Source organism: Haemorhous mexicanus, chromosome 17 (assembly GCF_027477595.1).
Source record: "Haemorhous mexicanus isolate bHaeMex1 chromosome 17, bHaeMex1.pri, whole genome shotgun sequence".
In the NCBI taxonomy this organism is placed as follows: domain Eukaryota; kingdom Metazoa; phylum Chordata; class Aves; order Passeriformes; family Fringillidae; genus Haemorhous; species Haemorhous mexicanus.
This window is the reverse complement of record NC_082357.1, coordinates 13,595,092-13,609,408: the sequence shown is the minus strand read 5'-3', so window position 1 is coordinate 13,609,408 and position 14,317 is coordinate 13,595,092. Positions and strand designations below refer to the sequence as shown.

Below are 14,317 nucleotides of genomic sequence, written 5' to 3'. Positions count from 1 at the left end.
GGGTTGTTGTTTAGTCTCTTGTACCCCACTATGAGGTTCCTGGCTGTTTGGGGCTTGGTTGGGGTCAGTGGGTGGCCTGTGCTGCCCTTCTGCTGGGATGGGGTGGAGAAAGCTTCCCCCGAAAGAAGAGGCTTTCTGGGGGGTTTGGGGAACAGGGGAGGGGAGGCTGGTGCAGACCTTGATGTTTGATTTGGATTAAGGTTGTGGGGGATGGTGGATTGAGCCAAAGGGTGGCTCAGCCTGGCCATTCTAGAAGCTGGAGGAGCTCTGCAGCTGGGTGCATGGGAGAGGAGCTGATGCTGCTGGTGCCTGGCCTTGGTTACTGGGACAGGAAACAGGGAGACAGAATGAGAAAAACACCAAAACCTTGAACTTAAAAGGGTAGTGTGAGGGTGTCCCTGGAAGGTGCTCTGAGCTGCAGGTGTTGGCTGTAAGCCTGGAGGGGAGGAGGCACCATCTGTGTGGGATCAGCCCCTGAGTGTGTTGATGCCCAGCCTGGGTTTAGGGGTCCCATGATGGTGTCTGCTCTGAAAACATCTCCCTTAACGCTGGCTGGAAGCTTTGTTTTCCTGACAAAAGCTGATTTTGACCGGTCCCAATTTCATGATGTTCCTCTGGCAGCCTGTAATAGTGGCTGAGTTTCCAGAACTTTTTTTTTATCAGCTGAACTTGGTCACTTTGTGTCCCTGCATGAGACTGTGGGCCTTTCCTAGTCGGTGTGCAGGTGGAGGAAGCCAGACTGGGCTCTGTGGTGGAGTGAGAGAGGCTTAGATGTGGCTGTGTATCCTTAAATCAGACCTTGAGCTGCCCCCTTTGGAGCAAAGAGGCTTTGCCAGGCTTGTGTGTCCCAGTAAATGTAAAAGCCCCAGGATGAGGGCTGGAGGAAGGAGGTGTTCCTGTCACCATGGGGTGTCTGTGTCTGGCTTCCTCCTGGGATTGCAGCAGCTGTAATTTTTGTAGCCTGATATTAAGTGGTAGTTTGTGCTTGTATTTAGTTCAGTGGCTCAGCTGCAGTGTGTGAGGATGCTACCAAGCCCTGCTTGGGGCAGGGCATCTCCAGTGTCTCCCTTGCTGGAAGTGTGGGGTGGAAATGTGTGGCCCAGGCTGCTGGTGGGAGTGGAGGGTCCCAGCCCCCTCAGTGGCTGGCAGGGGATGGTTCTGGGCAGCTGTGACCTGACCCTGCTCTGTGCTGACCCCCAAGAGCACGTGAGGGTTCCAGCACCTCTCTCAACTCTGCCAAGATGCCAGTCAGGAAGCACAGCCAGCACAGGAAGTTGTTCAAGAACAAGGGCAAGGATGAAACTGTGAGTATACCTCTGTCTGTGCCAACATTTTGGACCCCAGCAGAGCCCACTGTTGGCAGGAGCTGATGGAGGGGCTTCTCAAGGTCCATGGCCCCCAATCTACCTTGTGAGGGAATGGGGAATGGCTCTGGATACCTTCTGCTGGCATGTTTGGGTGGCTTTTGGGATGTGGTGTGGGGCTGGCTGGGCTGCAAGGAGCATGGAGGCACAGGCAAGGGGGAGGTGAGTTTTGGGTGTGTGGCTGAGGAAGGGAGATGGCTCAGCCCCAGGCTGCTGAGATCTCCACAGCAGTTATCCCTGCAGAGTTGGGGCTGGTATGGGATGTCAGATGCAGGATCTGTCAGCTTGATTTAAGCCAGTAGAGGAGATGAGGATTTGCCTTTCAGGTTCAGAAAATCTACTTTTAAAAACACCCACTGGTTGCTTGTTCATCCAGCAGCCCATGTCCTTGGGAGGCACCGAGGGAGAGCCTTCCTCTGTCCCAACTTCTACATCACCCTCCAGACCACAGTGAGGAGATGCTGTGGGAAACATGGGGCAGAGGGCTGCAGGGATGAACTCCCTGGGGAATGGGGCTATGCAGATATGAGTGGGATGCTGTTCTTCTTCCCCCCAGACCCTGCGGAGGCAGAGGGTGGAGGTGAGCGTTGAGCTGAGAAAGGCCAAGAAGGACGAGCAGATCCTGAAGCGCAGAAACATTTCCATTAATGTGAAGGAGGAGAATCCCTCTCTGGGACAAGACAGAGCAGCTGAGGTGGTGAGTGCTAGGTGCTCTTTAACTGGGTAGGATCAGTGCAGTGGGCATCCTCCCCTACTTGGGCCACTATCAATTCCAGCTGGGGTGACATGATTTAAGTAGCTGGTGCCATTCCTGATCTCCATGCCCAGTGCTGGGGAGTGTTTCAGACTGCCTGGTCTTTGTCTGTGCAATTTTCATGGTGATGATGTCCTGCTGGCCTCCCTTGATGGCAGGTAGAACAGGCTGGTGTTCTGGCTCGCTGGGAGCTGCTCCTGTCTGCCTCCCTGCACAGCCAGGGGTAATTACTGAGCTCGCAGCCCATTATGGTGTCAGTGACTCTTTCACTGCTTGATTACAAGCATTAGTTGCCTTGAAGGCTTTTGTGGATTGCCTTCCTCTGCCTCATCTCGAAACTGTGTTGCATAAAGAATAGACACTGCTTAGATATGAAGTGGTGACTGAGCTGGGTCTAGACAGCTGATTGACTGCTGAGATTAAACCAGAGGGAGTCCCAGCTCCCTGGCTGACTCTGAATCACTCCCTGTGACACAGATTATTCAGCCCTCCTTGGAGGAGATCCTGCAAGCTGTGAATGGGGAAGACACCCAGCTGCAGCTGCTTGCCACCCAGGCCACCAGGTATGTGCCCAGCTGCTAGAGCTGTGCTGGGGCCAGAAGGCTGCAAGTTCCTGTTTGAGGAGCTCTCTAGAGAGATGGCAAAGGGAGAAGGAGCCTGGTAACCCAAACTGCCCATGGGAATCTCAGCTGATGCCTGTTCTGTGGCTTCTGTGCTGTGCTTGGCTCACAGTCCTGTATGAACCCAACCAAGGGGCTGGCTGTGCCACCCCTTCCTGTGCCTGTGCTGTGCCAGGAGTTATTTTGGATCCCACAAGAAATCAAGTGCCAAATGCTTGGGCAGGACAAGGACTGGAGAGCCTGGCTCTGTAAAGGGTCAGTGCTGAGCAGGACTGTCCCCACAAGGGTGGGGACACAAAGGACCACAGGGCTATGGGCTGTGGTGGCACCACTCAGGGTTCCTCATGGCTGGTTGTGCTGTGTCCTCTCTCACAGGAGACTTCTGTCCAAGCACAAGGACCCCCCCATCAATCAGATCATCGAGCTGGGGATCATCCCCAGGATGGTGGAATTCCTGGGCCGTGCTGACAATGCTGCCCTGCAGTTTGAGGCAGCCTGGGCACTGACCAACATTGCCTCTGGCACCTCGGAGCACACCAGGGCTGTGGTGGAGGGAGGGGCCATCCCAGCCTTCATCTCCCTGCTGTCCTCCCCACACATGCACATCAGCGAGCAGGCTGTGTGGGCCCTGGGCAACATTGCAGGTGAGGAGACTGGGGGGGCATTTAGGGGTCCCTGACTGAGCCAGGGACTCGATGGTCCTTTTGGGCCCCTTCCAGCTTGGAATATTCTGTGATTCTGCTGGGGACATGAAGCATTGGGGCTCTTCTCCCTGCAGCTTGGTCTCTGAGCTGCTGCCCCTATTGACCCCCATAACCCTTCATCCCCTTAGTGTTGCCAGGCAGCCTTTGAGATCCTGTGTTGGCTCTGCAAGAGGATTTTGGCCAAAGCCAAGGGCAAGACTCTGTCCTGCTGGGGTGGTTTAACCCTCTAATGTCACCATAGGGAGAACAGAAAGGGTCTTGCCTGGCTGGCCTGCTGGTGCTCCAGTCTGCCCAGTAAATCCTTCCCACCTGGAAATGCCTAGTGGTGTGTGGCTGGTGGGTTATGCAGCCCTGGCCCTGCAGGTCTGATTGCTGTTTGATGTTGACTGTCTTGTCACTTGGGCAGATGCAGTGACCAACCCTTTTTATCTGTCCAGGGGATGGCCCTATCTACAGGGATGCTCTTATTGCTCGTGATGTGATTCCTCCCTTGCTGGCTCTGGTGTCACCTGCAACTCCAGTAAATAACCTTCCATTTTCTTGATTTAACACCTCTTAATCCCTTGGGTGATGGGTGAGTCCACTGTCTGCCATGTAGACAGCAAACTGTTTGTGTAATTGATTAAGACCCTGCTCTAAACTGCTTTCATGGCCCTGCCTATGCACAAAGCTGGGGGTGCCAAGCAGACACTCCAAGTCAATGTGATCTCTTCCATCCTGGCCTATCTCAGGCTAGGAATAAGATGAAACTGGTGCAAGGCAGGCTTGCATATGCATGTGGAAGGGCTGAACTTGCCCTTCAAGCTTCCTGCTGCTGCTCTGTGGTTTGTCTCAGCCCTCCTATGATGGTTCCTGCCCCACTGTTCTGTCTCTGGTGTGTGAGAACCTTCACAAGCTAACACCAACTGAGAGGCTCTTGGGGGCAGTGAGGCTCTTACACCTGCCTTGTGTTTCAGATTGGGTTCCTGAGGAACATCACCTGGACACTGTCAAACCTGTGCAGGAACAAGAACCCCTGCCCTCCCTTGGATGCTGTGCAGAAGATTCTGCCAGTCCTTGTCATCCTCCTGCAGCACGAGGACAAGGATGTCATCTCTGACTCCTGCTGGGCTGTTTCCTACCTGACTGATGGCTGCAATGATCGCATCCAAGTTGTGGTGGAGACAGGGATTCTCCCAAGGCTTGTGGAACTCATGGACAGCCCAGATTTGATTGTTATGGTAGGGAACAATCAGAATCTCCACCCTGTGGTCCCTTAATGTAGAAAGGTCTGAGGAGAGGGAGGGCATGTGCCCTTGTTCCTTGTGGCAGCTGTGGTGTGCTGTCCCCTCAGCCCGTGGAGCTGACTGCCTGCTTGTCAAGCCACTGCTTGCTCTGCTGGCTGGGGCTGGAGGCTCTAAAGCTGCTTAGAGCAAATGAGGGGTGACAGGGCTGTAAATAAAAAGCCATCACCCACAATGCTCTCCTTGTGTGACGGATCAAGCGCTTAGGGAGGGATCTTGCTGGGCTTTCTGACATGTATCCCTCTAGGTGAGGACTCTCCTCATCTCCTCTAATCTCTGTCTAGACTCCAGCTCTCCGTGCCATAGGGAATGTGGTCACAGGCACAGACCAGCAGACCCAGGAAGCCATTGATGCTGGTGTCCTGACTGTCCTGCCCCGGCTGCTGAGGCACAGCAAGCCAGTGATCCAGAAGGAAGCAGCATGGACTCTCAGCAACATTGCAGCAGGGCCTTCCCACCAGGTCCAACAGATCATCACCTGTGGGCTATTGCCACCTTTGGTGGAGGTGCTCGACAAGGTGAGAGATGAGCACGGGGCTGCTGAGGGAGGGATGTGGGTTCAGGAGGCCTGGGATGGCTCATTTGTGAAGCGCTTGACCCCAGAGCCACCTGAGCAGGCTGTTCCAGAGCTGTAGAGCATCCCAATTTGTTGGCACACCTGCATGGGAACACATCCTGGAGCTGCCCTTGGCACCTCTGCCAGGTGTCCATGCATCACCCAAAGGGGCTGGGAAAGCTGCATATAAGGGAAATGGTTATCCTGGCCTCACACTCATCCTAGAGGATACTAAAGCTAGGGAATGCCTTTGCTGTGCTGCTTTTCCAGGGTGATTTCAAGGCTCAGAAGGAGGCTGTGTGGGTAGTGGCCAACTTCACAACTGGAGCAACAGTGGATCAGGTGGTGGAGCTTGTCCGTTCCGGGGTCCTCAAACCTCTGCTCAACCTGCTTTTGGTCAAAGACAGCAAAACCATCCTGATCATCCTGGACACCATTTCAAATCTCTTCCTGGTGAGATCTCATCCTGGTTGCCTTTTTAATCTCTTCCTGATAAGGTCTCATCTTTTGACTTTCTTCTCCCAAAGAGCAGCAAGGAGTGAGCCAAATGTTCACGTTGTGTGGTTAGAACAATGACTGTTGATTTTTGGAGTAAGAGAGACTTCATGTTATCTAAAGGGCTTGGCAAGATGAAGTTCTCAAAGTGCTGCTCTTCATCCCCTGTTCCCTAGTTTGGCTGGCAGCCCCTGGTATTCCACAGGCACATCCCTGGTACCAGGAAGGGACCATAAATTCAGGGACTGTGAGCCTTTGACTTGTAGATCAGAGTTGTAATTACAGAAAAGACCATCTCAGACCTGTTACTGATGTTCTGTTTTCCTACCTGACTTTCCAATGTTACAGGCAGCTGAGAAGCTGGGGGAGACAGAGAAGTTGTGCCTGCTGGTGGAAGAACTCGATGGTCTGGAGAAAATTGAGGACTTGCAGAACCATGAGAATGACATGGTCTACAGAGCTGCCCTGGACATCATAGAGAAATACTTTGCTGGTGAGGTATGTGAGCCCTTGCTATTTCTCAGCTGAAAATGTGAAGTTATTACACACTGGAATGAAGGACAGAGTTTAAGGATACAGGAAAAGGTTTTTAGAGTAGACTTCCACATGACCAGAGTAGTCCTTGCAGCTTCTTCCAGCTGTTTTTAAAGGTCTGTAAAAGCTCTGAGTTGTCAGCCAATGAGTTGGACAACAGACATGGATGCCTTGATAGCATCTTGCTGCTGGAATTTAAACTGGCATCAGCTGGAGTTACTGCAGTTACTGATATGAATACCAAATGTGGAGAAGTTTCCTCCTTCAGAGCTGAGCTGGCTTGTTGCTATGAATGGCAGCCTCCTACTCAGCTGATAACAGTGCTCAGGTTGCATTTGGATTACTTGACCCTTCTCATGGTAAGGAATCTGTGGAAAAAGAGGATAGGACACCAGCTAGGAGCTGCAAGGGTCCAATGACTGTCACAGATGCCATGTTTGGTCCTAGCCTTAGACTTGCAGATGGGAGAACATCAGGGAAGAGGCTTAGAGGTCTGGCAGACCTTGGAACTGTGGCTCAGTTTGGGTGTGAGCTGCAGCAGGGGGCAGAGGTCTGGTTTAGTCCTTTGCCAGAGCAGGGTCTGTGGGGTGTCCTTGTGAGAGGGTGTGGAGGAAATTCTCCACACCAGCTCTGGCTGGAGGGGCTGGAGGCCAGGGGAGCATCTTCCTGAGCAATCCTGGCTTGTTGCTGTTCCAAGCAGGCCATTTAATTTCAGTGAGCCTACCACTGCAGCCACTTTTATTTCCTTTTGCTTTTGGAGTCTGAGCCCAAAGGCTTGGCTGCTTTTGTGTGTGGGCTGCAGGGACACTGCAGCTTCAGGGTGCTGCAAGGAGCAGGAAGGCTTGGCCTGGTCTCCAGGAGTTCTGTTTCAGTCAAGCTGAACTTAACAGGATTTTTAAAACAAGACTAAAACAGAGTTGCTGTAAAAGTGATTTCTATTATTTTCCTCCTAGGAGAATATAAGCCTGGAGCCCCAGACTGGCCAAGATGGGCTCTATGATTTCTCAGTAGAGCAGCAAGACTTCCACTTCTGAAGACGAAGCATGACACAGCTCTAAACTGGTGGGTGGAGGTACCTTGGAAGAGCTCAGACATCCAAACCATGAGGAGCAGAGATGCTGAGCCTTTTTACTTCTGAAACTTGTCAATAAATTGCACTTTTGGCTTTGTACCTTTTTGCCTTTAATTATTTCCCCCCTTCTTTAAGCTGCTGTTGCAAATGACATAGCTTTTTTCCCAATAGTATCTCAAGACCTTGAAGGAGTATGTTGGAGTCCCTGGGCAGGTTTTCTGGGTGGAATCTTTCTTCTAAGTACATTAAACTGCAGGAGAGCAGCATCCTGCCACCAAATCCTTGTGCTGAAACTCCTAGGCTTGACTTGGAGTGGCTGAAGTAGCTCTGAGCAGCTGTTTGAGAGGTGTTTCACCCTTCTGTATGCACCATCATTGCTGTGGGAAAGGAGCTGAGCCAGGGCCAGGTGGCTCAGTGGCCTTGCTGTGTTATTTTACCTGGAAGAGTTGAGTGTGGATGTGGGAGCTGCTGAGTAAATGCTGCTCCTTTGGAAGGGAAGCAGTTGGAGGCAGTGCAGGGGCAATGATTCACCTCTGCTGCAGCTTCCCTGGTGCCATCCACCAGCCTGGAGCCCATCGATCTGCCTCTGCCCTTTCATTCCAAGGACCTGAATTTCAGGTTTCCATGGTGTGTCCCTGGCTCTTGCTCTCCTTCTCTCCAAGCCCTCCAAGTGTGGTTTCCAGCAGAGTCCAGGGCACAAAGGTTTTGTGCTGTGGGCTCTCACCAAGCTCCTGGCTACTGCTCCATCCTTGCAGTGCTGATGGTTCCCAGCAGACCCTGCCCCAATCCTTTGCTCCCCAGGGCTTTAAGCACCTCAAAGGCTTTGCTGAAGGCAGGATGAGGGAGCAGCTTTCCCTCCCTGCTTTGTGGCTCTTCAGATTGACCCTGGGTGGGCTCAGGGCTCTGCTGCCTCAGGTGCAGTGGGAGGTGATGTGACAGGCAGCTTAATCTGGAGGGAAAATCTCCTCTTGAGGAAACAGAGATTCTTCCTCTTCCCTCGATCTGTTCATCAGAGGATTTATGCATTTCTCCTGCAGGCCACCCAGGGAAAAGGGAGTTGGTAGTGAATGTGTTGTCTGGGAGGAGCTGGGCAGCCTCAGTTATGTGTTGAGTATCACTTATTTAATATTCAAATACTGGGATCTGATGAAATGCCAAGTGCTTCTTACATCCAGAACTATGGACTTTAAAACATGATACAGCACTGCCTGAACATGCACCTGAACCAGGGCTGGGGCTCTGTGGGCTTCCCAGTGCTGCCAGGGCTGATGGGGCACTGGGAATGGCCACAGTTCCCTGGGTAAAAGGAATGTGAGGAAGCTGAACTGCCACCAGAGACACAGAGCTGGGGCCATCCCAGTTGGTTTATCTTGTGGCCAGGCAGGGCTGCCCCTTACAGTTGCTCTTTGCTGATGCTCTGATAAAAAGAGAAATAGGAAATCTCTTGAATTCTTTTTCCTGCATGTGCTGGACATAAATCTGTGGTGGGTGGTGTTACACAGAGCCATGGGCCCAGAGCTGCTCCTTTCCATCCTCGAGTTTGTAACTTAACAAGATATTGTCCTGAAGGCAGGGACCAGGACAATGTGCCTCTCTTTTTAAGAGTGTTGGGATGTGCCTGCTGTCTCCCCTGGCAGCTGGAGAGCTGGGCCCAGTGCCTGCAGGATCACCAAGGCTCTGTGTGGGTGTGTGAGCGACCTGCAGGCAGCTGCTTGCCCTTGCCTGGCCCGGGGGAGCTGCCCTCCCCTGCCTGGCACAGGCAGCAGCCAGCAGGGCAATTTCAGCTCTGGGGCAGTGGAGCCATCCCCTCCTCCCAGTGGGATGGGATGGGGCAGTCAGGGCCACCAGAGAAGGGGAGATGCTGCTGTGCTTCCTCAGGGCAGCTCAATCTATTGCTGCATAAAAAAAAGTAGTTTTTCTGATTAAAACCTCCCCTGTCCTGGCCCCAGAGGAGCAGGTGGAGGATCATTGAGGCTGGAAAAGACTTCCAAGATCACCCACTGACTTCTACCAGCCCACTGCCCCTTTAGTGCCCCCTCTGGGCACCTGTCAGTGCTCCAGCAGTAAGGAAATCTTTCCTAATATCTAACCCTGCCACAGCCTGGGGCTGTTTCCTTTGTGTTGTCACCTGCGAGGAGAGTCCATTCCCCATCGGGGAGTTGTAGACAGTGGGAAGGTGCTGCTCCATTTCTGGAGATGGAACAGGCACTGCCACTGCCTGTAGTGGTGTTTGCCCCATATTGAGAGCCCTTTACATTCCTGTGCTAGCTGCAGGCACACCTGTGCTCCTTCCACATCCCCCTGTACATCCTCCATGAGAGCCCCTGTTCACCCCATGCCAACCCCAGGCACCCCTGTCACCCTCACGCTGCCCTGCACATCACCCCTGAGATCACCTATTCACCCCCAGGTGCCTCTATTGCCCCTTTTCCCCCCATTCCACCTCAATTCCCCCCATGCCACTCCTCAGGCATCCCCATTCTCCCTTATTTCCCACACCCTGCTCCTATTCTGCTCTATTCCCCTATTTCCCACTATTCACTTCTATTCCCCCATTGCCTCTATCCCATTCCTTTACCCCATTCCCCCATCCCACTCCTCTTCCTTCCATTCCTTTTCCCCCATTCCTATTCCCCTATCCCATTCCTATTCCCTCCATTCCCCCATTGCCCCTCACTCTCTCCCGTCGCCAGGGGGCGCTCCCCCGGACCGCTCACGCGCATGCGCCGCACTCCGACCTTCCCCGCTCCGACCTTCTCCTCATGGCGTCCGGACGCGGCCACGCCGCCCTGCGCGCTGACGTCACCGCCCTCCGCCGTGCGCGGGGGCGTGGCGGGGGCGTGGCCACGGTTCTCCGCGGCCGGGCCGGGCCGGGCGGGCGCGTCGGCGGCGGCGGCTGAGGCGGCGGCTGGGGAAGGGGCTGAGGGCGCCGAACCTGCAGTGGCCGCCGGAACGCGCGCCCGGGCATTCCCGGCATCGTGAGGAGCGGGCGGGCTCGCATGGCGGGGTCGCGCGGAGCCGCCGGTTGAGCTCGGCGCCGCCGCCGCCGCCTCCTCGTTCTCCTCCTCCTCCTCCTCCAGGCGCGATGTCGAATCCCGGTACCCGCCGGAACGGATCCAGCATCAAGATCCGCCTCACAGGTAACGGGGCGGCGGCGGCACCGTGTGTGTGTGGCCGCACATCCACGGCTGGGCCCGGGGTCCCCTCCCCTCCCCTGGCGCCTTCGCCCCCTCCCCGGCCTGGCTGTGAGGGGAGGGGCGGCCGGGCCCGAGCTCCAGCCTTGCTTAACTTTTATTCGCCGTTTTTCTGTTCCGCTTCTACCGCTGTGGCCCGGCGGAGCCTCACTGCGCTTTTGTGTATTTATATTTTTTCCCGCCCCTCCGGCGTGGGGTGCTTGAGCCCCCTTGGGGTGACATAAATTTGAGGAGGGCGGGGGGTTTTGTCACTGTTTTGTCCCCCTCGTTCTCCAGCGGGTCAGGGCACGCTTCTCCTTCCTGGGGTCTTTCCTGCATCCTCCCCCATGGAAGGTGACACTCACCACCCCCTCCGGCACCCTGACCCTAAACGGGGTCCCTTCTGCACTCTTCCCACTGGGGAGTCCCTGTTGATAACTCTCCCCTGCATTCTGCCCATTTGTGGGGTCTCTTCTGCACCCTCCCAGTGTGGGGGGTCCCTGTGACATCCCTGCCCTCCTCTCAGCCCCTTCCTGGGGTCTCTTCTGCACCTTCCCTGTCTGTGGGCATCCTTGTGACACCTTTCCCCCGTTCCAGCCCTTTCCCAGGGGTTCCCCTGTTCCCTCTCCCATGGGGTATCCCTGTGCTCCCCCTTCCACCCCTCCAGACCAAGCTACCCCTCCATGGGGTCTCCTCTCCCCATTTCCCAGCAGGATTCTCAGGGCCACCTCTCCCACAGACTGGCTTTCAGCAAAGCCTTTCATAATTTGCCTTACTTCACTTTAATTAACAACCCCCCCAACCTCCTGTGTGCCAAGGAGGATAACTCAGTTGCTAATGAGAAAATACCCATTTAGTTGCTTTTAGCTGGGCTTTTTTTAGCGTGTTTTTTTAATTTTCCCTCCTTCCTCTCAAGTTGTTCTCACCTGGCACATCGTGGCATTCAACTTTGGAAGTTCCTTCCCTGTGCAGGGGGTGACACCCAGAGCTGTGTCTGTCCTGCCTCTGTGCAAGGCCTCTGGAGGGTTCATGGATGGATAAACCAATTTATGTTTCACCCTGAAAGATTTGGATTAAGTCTTTTGGAAGCTGCTCTGGTCGATGCCGAGCCTGCTTCTTTAATGGGAAGAGACACAGTTCCTGCTTGTTGAGACTGCTGTGTGAATTATTAAAAAATAAGATCCAATCCATTCTTTCAAAGGCAACAAGTGGATGCTTGGAGGTCACTTGGGCTGGAGAAGCCACAGTGCTGCTCTGGGTGACCAGAACTGATTCCTGGAGAGGATCTTCTCTGTGTGGGTGCATAAAACATTGGCAAATAATGAGAAAACAGTGCTGGTGAAACTGCAGTTACAGGTTAACTTGCTCCTGGCACATAACACACTCAGAGGCAGATCATCAGAAAATAAAAATCCTGGTGTTCTTTTAATCCTTTGATTCTGCACTGCTTGTGCTTCAGAAGACCAAAGTTTGTGAGGATAATGTAAATCTGAAAATCCTTTTCTTGGATGGGAGAAGGCTGGAAATATTTTTAGGTTGTATGAATGATGTTTGATCTGAAATGAGTTTTGTGGTGATGTATACCAAATGTCAGCTCAGTCCTTAATGTGGCTTATTTTTATGCAAGTCAGTCAATAAAAATGTGAGTTAAGTAACTTAGGCCATGGTCATAGCCCTTCTGAGCTGGAGGAGATCATTTAAATAACAGAGAGAAGCTGTTGGGTTTAATTTTAAAGGCTGAATACTGCAGCAAAATGCTTTTTTACTTTTAGCATACACTAGTCTTCTCTCTGAGCTGGGAATGTTTCCTGGAACAGACTGAAGTTTCAGTTTATTGAGCAACTTGGTAGATTTATTTTTTCTTACTCCCCATTTTTTAACTGTATTGAAAAAATCTCCTGCTTGCTCAAACACATCTTCTGTTTTTACAAGCAGGAAACCTGGGTGATGTGACAAAAACTGCTGTATTTAATCAACAAATAAATTGCTCTGGGAGAGGTTTAGCTCTGGAATCGTTGGGCAATGCTGAGTTCTTGGCTGGGACTTGGGTGCTGACTTACCTGTTTCAAATAGCTGCAGCCAGCCTGGCTGTTGTTTTCTCATCTCCTTGGCTCTTGGGAGATTTGAGCACATTTAAATCAAGACAGAGGACCTCGTTTGTTATGATTTACTACCTGCATTGTGTTTCCTGTGATTAGGCACCATTGAAGTTTTGCAGTACTGAAAATAGCAGTGTAAATACCACTTAGTATGCCTGTGAGTGTCACTGGGTGAATGGCAAGGGAACAGTGGTTGAGCCTCCTGTGATTTTTCTAAAGACATAATTTTTTCCTCACCTATTGTAAAGGTATTTGTGGTAGCAGGGTGTTGGGGTTATTTTTGTGAATATAAGCAAAAGTTCTCAATCTGCTGATGATTAGCAGAAGTGATCTCCCAGCTTATGCAGAATGATGTCAGTCCTAGCCTGATGCACATTGTAATGAAGTAAAATGGCAAATAATGCACCCTGTGCAGAAATACTAAAAACCTCAATGTAACACTGAGTTGCATGACAGGTTAAAATGACTTGGTGGCCTGTGGATCTCAAATATGCTAATCTCCTGTCATATCTCAGGTTGTCCTCTGCTTTCCACTAAAGCCTTTACCCCAGTGGGTGATGCAAGAGCCAGAGATATTCTGGCCTTGTCTCTCATCCCTTGGAACAGTTCTAGGCAGAGTAAGAGAAAACTTCCTGTTAAATCTGTGGTCTCTTCCTATCCATGCAGTCATCAGGGAAGTGCAGCAGTGGGGGAATTGCCAGCACAAGGATGGAAAAATGAAGTGATCCTGTGAGTGCATGTCCTTGCCAAATATGCTCAGGGTCTGCTGGGTCAAGGAGGAACACAATCCACAGGCCAGGGAACCTTCATGGAGCATGTGTCCCTTTTTTACCCTTGTGCTTCTCTGAAACCTTTGTTTGCTGCTGCTCCCTGGGGAAGTTCCAAAGGGTTCATCATCTCCAGGGCTCACACACGCCTTGCTCACACTTCTGTAACCCACAAGCACCAGTGAAAGCTGCAGTCTCGTGGTGCTGGGTGTGGCAGACACCCTGGTCCAGGGAGCTTGTAGGCAAAGGTTGCAGATGGAACTGGAAAGGCCATGAAGAAATGGATTAAACATGGAACTTTACCAAAAAAAGCTGCAAGTTCAGTTCTGGTTTCATTGGTTCTGGCTTTTTCAGCAGAGCCTCAGCTGAGGTGTTAAAAGCTGGCTGGCTTCTGGGGCCATTGTGGAACTGAGGGAAGTTAAACTTTAAGGATCACTTCCTAGCTGGTTGGATGGCCGTGTTTAGGACTGATGGCAAAACAGTTTCTTTAGCACAGAGGCCAGAGTTGGTGTAACTGGAGGATCCCAAATAGTTTCCTCCAAGCACTTCACTGTGGTTCAGAGTCCTCAGTTCCTCCTTGGAGGACCTGGCCTGGGAGTATTTGCTGCTCGTGGTGGCAGTTTGGGAAGGCAGGTGTAGGTGAGAATCCTCCCAGGTGTGAAGGGTTAGAAAGTGCAGTGTCAGAAGCATCAGGGAGGAGTGAGGAAGACAATGATGAAGCAGGTGGTTGCTATGAGGTGAGAAAGCCAGAGGGGATTTGTAGGTGACAAATCTGATTCCTGTAAGGAAGGTGGTTTTGCTTAGCAGTGGCAAAGAAAGGGGAAGAGGGAAGAAGTGACACAGATGAGTATCCTGCACACATTTCCAGCTCAGTGTAGTCAGCCAGTTCAGGGAAA

General features: G+C 52.4%; 2 protein-coding genes across 5 annotated transcripts in view; both read left to right on the top strand.

Moving 5' to 3' along the window:
* The first annotated feature begins 983 nt into the window (after positions 1–983).
* KPNA7 (karyopherin subunit alpha 7) lies at positions 984–7,481 on the top strand. The gene is made up of 10 exons (XM_059861455.1): positions 984–1,304; positions 1,921–2,061; positions 2,596–2,681; positions 3,114–3,382; positions 3,880–3,962; positions 4,399–4,662; positions 5,010–5,243; positions 5,552–5,734; positions 6,125–6,274; positions 7,264–7,481. The coding sequence occupies exons 1-10, from the start codon at positions 1,242–1,244 to the stop codon at positions 7,342–7,344; spliced, it is 1,554 nt and encodes a 517-aa protein (XP_059717438.1). The 5' UTR covers positions 984–1,241; the 3' UTR covers positions 7,345–7,481.
* Positions 7,482–10,258: 2,777 nt separating this feature from the next.
* Positions 10,259–14,317, top strand: part of SMURF1 (SMAD specific E3 ubiquitin protein ligase 1) — a 45,365-nt gene continuing 41,306 nt past the window's right edge. For 2 of the 4 annotated variants that reach the window (XM_059861288.1, XM_059861287.1), the window contains exon 1: positions 10,259–10,522. In XM_059861288.1, coding sequence (XP_059717271.1) covers positions 10,468–10,522 — 55 coding nt within the window. In that variant the 5' untranslated portion in view covers positions 10,259–10,467. The remainder of the gene's footprint in view (positions 10,523–14,317) is intronic. The other 2 variants (XM_059861290.1, XM_059861289.1) reach the window with 1 other exon arrangement.